Genomic DNA, 7084 nt, shown 5'->3' on the forward strand with positions numbered 1-7084 from the left:
AGTTGAGGCGGGGTATCTAGTAACAATCTTATCACGACCCAAGGCTAGCCCCTAGATGCGACACGGCGTACTTGACCCCGAAGGGGTCTCATACAAGCCTCATATCATTTCATTGCATTCGATAATAGAAAATAGTACAGAATTTAAAACTTTCTTTAAAACTATACAATCAAAATACCCATTTAAAACACTTTGAAACATCAGAAGTCTATTGTCTCACATGGCCATCTAAAACCAACATCTGAAACATAAGTAGGGTCATGACCCTTTACAATCGAAAAGTCTAACAATAGTCTTTTACATGAAAGAAAATGAAACTTCTAAACACTTGTCCTCGATCTATGAAGACATACCACTTAGTCTTGCAGAATCTCAATCCAAGCTTCAACTAGAGAGAAAGCAACTCACTTGCCGAAACCTACACTTGTAGTAAAACATGAAGAAAATATGGATTAGCACAATTAAGTACTAAGTATGATAGCCATGCAAAAGCATGCTTAAAACGGACAATTTATTTGAAAGTCATACTTTTATGCCATTTTGATAAAACTCCATGAACATAAGTATAAGAGGCATAATATTCAAGCATAACCAACATACAAGTCATTTCATCACGATAGAGACATAATCAACATATAAGCCATTACCTTCACCTCAAGTAACCCTCAAGCAATACCTTGTGCAAACTACAATGTATGGATAACGTCTCATACCACCATCCACACTAAAGTACCACCTTAAGGTCACCAAAATTGAACTTACCATTCAACCTTTCCATCTTTAAACAATACTCATACATAAGATACATAAGCATTTCATAAGTCATATCATCACATAAGGACCATCATCTAGGGCAAATCTAAGTCATATTTGTGCAATGTACAAGTAGCATCTCATACTACTACTCACACTAAGTACTCATTAGAAGCCACCACTACTCACACTACGTATTCATTTGAAGCCACCATAGATAAGGCACATTCATACTCAATAGTCATGACAAGGAAGTAACTCATAATACAATCCAAGTATAGCATACATTATCTCATTTAAGCATATAAGAGTCAACATTCTTCATTAGCTTCATTTAGGACACATTCATACATGTAACGACCATTTTGGTCCTTTTGAGTACTAGAGATTTTTATTTCATAAAATACTTTCCGATAGATTCTAAATGAGTATTTTGGACTATTCGTAACTACATTTATGAATTTAGTGGGGTAGTTTTAGTAATTAATTTAGTTGGTGGTTAAGGAAAATAACATTAGAATTAATAGTGGACCACTTTTACCACTCCCATAATTAGGCTTAATAATAATTGGGGATTTCCATCGTGAGTTAGAAACTCAATAGAACTTCAAATACAGCGATACAATTTGCAGAGAGGCCGACGAGTACTTCAGGTAAATCCAATATCCAATATGTATTTGGTGTATCAGAATTGATGCATTAACACTGTTCGAGTTTGAAACAATGGAAGCCTTGACTACAATCAGTAAAGAAGCAGAGTAGAAAAGATAACTTGTAACTTGTAGAATGCAAAGCTTGAATGATTCTATTTCATCAGTGAAGTATATATACACATCAGCTGGAAGCTTCTAGACTATTACACTTTGAGCTAACTAACTATACACATTGAATACATGAGCTAACTAACTCTCTAACCAATTCTATAACTAACTATGTGAGCTGTACAATGCAATACGTGAGCTGTGCAATATAATACTTAATACCCCCCCTCAAGTTGGAGGTGAAGATAACACTGCCAACTTGTCAAGGATAGAAGAGTGCTTGATTCCTGTTAAGGCTTTGGTCAATATGTCAGCCAACTGGTCTTGTGTAGCAATATGATGCAATGAGATAAGTCCTTGTTGTAAGACATGTCTCACAAAGTGACAGTCTACCTCGATGTGTTTGGTCCTTTCGTGAAAAACAGGATTCTTGGCAATGTGTAGTGCAGACTGACTATCACAAAAAACCGAAATAGGCTTTGGATAGGGAACACCCAACTCAGTAAGCAGTCGACTTAGCCAAACCAATTCACCTACTACTTTCCTGAGTGATCTGTATTCAGCCTCTGCTGATGATAGAGAGATGGTTTCTTGCTTCTTTGACTTCCAGCTTATTGGACTGCCCCCAAGCAATACTATAAATCCACTCACAGACTTCCTGGAATCTGGACATGAGGCCCAATCTGAATCACAATAGCCTTTCATAGAAAAATCTGCATCTTTGGACAAAAACAAACCCAATGTAGGATCAGACTTCAAGTATCTTAAGAGGCGAAAAACAGCCTGCAAGTGTGGCTCTCTAGGGTCCTGCATAAACTGGCTTAAGTGTTGAACACTAAAAGCAATATCCAACTTTGTGTTTGTAAGGAAGTTAAGTTTTCCAACTAACTTTCTGTAGAAAGTACTATCACTTAAAACTGGACCTTCCTTAGCTCTCAGCTTGGTATTGGGATCAAGAGGGGAAGATAAGGAGCTCAGATGCAAACAATCATACTCCTTTAGTAAGTCAAGCACAAATTTTCTTTGTGAGACAATAATTCCCTGATCTGTGTGAAGTACCTCCATTCCCAAAAATAGTGAAGTAATCCCAAATCCTTAATTTTGAATTTGTTGTTTAGATAAACTTTCAGGTCTGCTATCTCATCAGCATCAGTACCTGTAAGAACTATATCATCAACATACACAGCTACATAAACTGCTGAATTTGCTTTCTTCTTATAGAAGAGAGAATAGTCATACATAGAGTGAGCATATCCCCTAGAACATAAAGCTTCAGTGAGCTTAGCATACCATTGCCTACTAGCCTTCTTGAGTCCATAAAGGGACTTGTTCAACTTGCATACCAAATTAGGAGACTGGACAGCAAGTCCAGGTGGTACGTCCATGTACACTTCCTCATGTAGATCACCATGAAGGAAGGCATTATTTATGTCCAGTTGATACATAGTCCACCCTTGTTTAACTGCTGTGATTAATAAGGCCCTGACTGTGGTCATTTTCACTACAGGGGAAAAAGTTTCAGTATAATCAATGCATGCTTGCTGTGTATAACCCTTGACAACAAGTCTGGCCTTGAGCCTTTCTATGCTCCCATCTGCCTTGTGCTTCACCTTGTAGACCCACCGGCAGCCTATAGCTTTCTTTCCAGGGGGAAGGGGAACTAAATCCCAAGTGCAATTTGAGTGCAAGGCATCAAACTCCTGTGTCATGGCGAGCTGCCATGCAGGATCGATGACAGCTTCCTCATATGAAGTCGGTTCCCTGTCAATGCAAACATTTCTAACAATATCTTGACTAGCAGGAATTAGAGCACTATGAGCCAAGTGGTGGTGATTAGAGAAAAGGGCTTGGAGGGAAGGGTTGGTGTTTGAGTTTTGAGGAACAGATGGTTTAAGTTGAGGTATAGAGTGAACATAATCATTCAAATGTTTTGGAGGTTTGTGACATCTAGTGGATTTCCTAGGTTCAGTTTGTGGAAGAGCATGAGGTTGGTTAACAGATAGGGGTGCAGGAGGTAGAGAAGGAGAAGGCATGGATGCAGAGGGATTAGGTGACAAGTCACATGTAGCAGTAGAACCATTTGAACTATTTAGAGTATCCTGTGTGCCATTTTTAACAAAAACATCCAAAATATCAATGAAATAAGGTGACTGCAACAATGAAATAGGGGAAACAGTTGTAGTTGCAGGGGCATTATTAAAAGGAAAAATATTTTCATGAAAAACAACATCTCTGGAAATATGTATTTTACCGGTAGACATATTTAGGACTTTGTACCCTTTTGTCTCATGAGGATATCCAATGAAAAATATGAGGAGTAGTTCTTGGTTCAAACTTAGCTCTATGAGGTATGGGTACAGTAGGATAACAAAGACATCCAAAACTTCTCATGTGTGAATAGAGGGGTTTTCTGTGGTATAAAATTTCATAGGGACATTTTTTGTTCAACACAGTGGATGGGAGCCTATTTATTATGTATGTTGCACAGAGAATGCACTCTCCCCAATACTTAACAGGAAGTTTAGACTGAAACAACAGTGCTCTAGCAGTCTCAAGAAGGTGTTTATGTTTTCTCTCCACCACACCATTTTGTTGTGGTGTATAGGGACAAGTTTTCTGGTGAAGTATACCTTTGGTTTGAAAATAAAAGGTTGCCTCTGTATTGATAAATTCCAGACCATTGTCTGTTCTGATTGTTTTGACAGTGGTTTCAAATTGGTTTTCTACCATAGCAATGAAGGCTTTGAGAGTTTGTAAAGCATTGCTCTTAGTACTTAACAACTGAGTCCAAGTGGACCTACTAAAGTCATCCACAATAGTGATGAAATATTTAAAGTGGTTATGTGTTGGTGTATGATAAGGCCCCCACAAGTCAACATGAAGTAATTCAAAAGTGTGTGAGGTTAGTGTGGTTCGTGGTTTAAAAGGTAGTCTTTCTTGTCTTGCCATAGGGCAAATGGAACACATAAAAGGTTGCTTGGCTGAGAACTTCACAGGGATGGTGGAAATATCTCTCATTTTGACAAAAGGGACATGTCCCAATCTATTATGCCACACAATGTCTACATGATTTCCAGCACATGTTTGAGAACTAGAAGTACAAGAAACTGGACATGGAATAGAACATGACATTTCTTTATTGAGAATAGGAGTACATTGCTTGTTATCTAAAGTCTGAATAGACTGTCTGTTACTACAGTTATTGCAAGAATTATTTGGAATGACACTACTACATTTTGAAACGTTGAAAGAGTTCTTCAAACAACTTGGACACAGGAAGTATAGACCCTCTTCTGCACTACCAATCACCAGAGGCCTCTTCATTGAAGGGGCCTGCATGAAACAAGAAGTTTTGGTGAAGCTAACAGTGTATTTTGAGTGAACAGTCAGAGTATGAATAGAAATCAAGTTATATTTAAAAGATGGCACATACAGAACTTTATCTAAATTGATCATGGGCCCTAATGTCACACTACCAACTTGAGTCACCTTAACTTTGTATCCATTAGGCAAGGCAACTAACAAAGGATATGGTAAAAGTGTGATGTTGTGTAGTAGAGATATATTAAAAGTCATGTGGTTTGAGGCTCCCGAGTCCAATATCCATGAGTCAGATTTGTTTTTGAAACAATTACATGACAGTTTTCCAAAATCAATAGAGGAAGTGCAGACTATGATACCTGCAAAATCAGTTGCTGGTCCATTAGCAAGGTTTGGATTGTTGTTGGATCCCTCATTCTCATGTTCCCTGTGGAATTGCTGAAGCATGCCTTGAACATGACCATATTGGTCTTTGGTAAGGCTCACATTGTACATCTCCTCATCTAATCTTTTGCCAGGGGTAAAGTCTGGTGTGCAATTAGCATTTGCTACAACATTATTGCCAGATCCTTTGTTGGTCCTCTGATTTCCCTTGCGAAAAGTATTAGGCCTCGGAGTTGGATTGTTTCTTTGATTTGGGCTTGGGTTGTTTGAACTAGTTGGATATCCATAAAGTTGATAACACTTCTCAATAAGATGACCAGTCCTGTTGCAGTAAGTGCAGAATTTGTCCTTGTATTGAAGCTGAGAGTGACCACCAGTAGGAGCATAGTTTGTCTTGTAGGATAAAGAAGGCCTGACATTTGATAAAGAAGGCCTGACGTTTCCAGCATGTAAAGCAGTAGCTTCTACATTAAAATGGTTAGAAGGCTTAATTTCCCTCTGGTGTTCATCCTGGACTAACAGAGAAAAGGCCTGAGCCATAGTAGGCAGCGGATTCATCATAAGTATGCTCCCACGAATAACTGTGTAAATCTCGTTCAACCCCATGAGAAATTGGATTAACCTTCTATCTTGTTCTGCTTTGTGAACAAGTGTCTTTGCTCCGCAAGTGCAGTTGCAAGTGCATTGAGCTTTGGCATTCAAAGTACTAAGCTCTTCTCAGAGCTTCTTCAATTTGGTGTAGTAACATGTGATATCAAGAGAGCCTTGTGACAAGTCGTTAATTTCTCTTTGGATCTGATACAACTTCGCACCATTTGTTTGTTCATATCGATCTTCAAGTTCTTTCCATAATTCTGCAGAATCCTGGACATACTCAACACTATCAGCAATTTCCTTAGATAGAGAATTCAGGATCCAAGAGGTAACGATATCATCACATCTTTCCCATTGTCTGTACGATGAGTCATTGGATTGAGGGCGTGGGCAATCCCCATTAATGAAGCCCAACTTGTTCTTCACTGAAAGTGATCTCAGAACACTACGCCTCCAGGAACGAAAACCAATTTCAGCAAATTGAACTGGTACAAGCATTGCTCCGGGGTTATCAGAAGGATGCATGTAAAAAGGGTGATTGGAATCAATTGTGTTGTTGGTGGAACCACCAGATTGATCAGAATTCGCCATAGATGAGCAGAGAAGGAGAAAACGAACAACAAAAGAGATCTACGCAATTGCAGATCAGATCGTAAAAGGATGAGTACCTCAGAATCGAGATTGCTCTGATACCATATCAGAATTGATGCATTAACACTGTTCGAGTTTGAAACAATGGAAGCCTTGACTACAATCAGTAAAGAAGAAGAGTAGAAAAGATAACTTGTAACTTGTAGAATGCAAAGCTTGAATGATTCTATTTCATCAGTGAAGTATATATACACATCAGCTGGAAGCTTCTAGACTATTACACTTTGAGCTAACTAACTATACACATTGAATACATGAGCTAACTAACTCTCTAACCAATTCTATAACTAACTATGTGAGCTGTACAATGCAATACGTGAGCTGTGCAATATAATACTTAATATGGTGAATATGAACAAAGGTTTTATGATTATTATTAGATTATCGTTATTAGACGAGAATTTGAAGAGAACGAGTTTTCACTGGTAGTGTTAGGTTGACATCTGGTGATTAATGGCGATAGGTGGTTGAATTGTGATTAATTTCTGAGTGGTGATGTAAGGAAATTATGTAGTGCAAGGGTAGTAATATGGATTGTCGTTAAACTGTAAGGGAAATTGTGGGTAGTGATTATTGTTGCCTTGGGTTGAATAATTGGGTGAAAACTTTGGTGGAGACAA

General features: G+C 38.3%; 1 protein-coding gene across 1 annotated transcript; it reads right to left on the reverse strand.

Annotated features, from left to right (window-relative positions):
• Positions 1-5936: 5936 nt before the first annotated feature.
• Positions 5937-6404, reverse strand: LOC107057948 (uncharacterized). The gene has a single exon (XM_015303119.1). The coding sequence runs from the start codon at positions 6402-6404 to the stop codon at positions 5937-5939; it is 468 nt and encodes a 155-aa protein (XP_015158605.1).
• Positions 6405-7084: the final 680 nt, after the last annotated feature.

Source organism: Solanum tuberosum, unplaced genomic scaffold (genome assembly GCF_000226075.1).
Source record: "Solanum tuberosum cultivar DM 1-3 516 R44 unplaced genomic scaffold, SolTub_3.0 scf00414, whole genome shotgun sequence".
Lineage (NCBI taxonomy): Eukaryota > Viridiplantae > Streptophyta > Magnoliopsida > Solanales > Solanaceae > Solanum > Solanum tuberosum.

Coding starts and splice junctions, on each gene's coding strand:
- LOC107057948 (XM_015303119.1), bottom strand. CDS start 6,404: ATGGCGAATTCTGATCAATCTGGTGGTTCCACCAACAACACAATTGAT.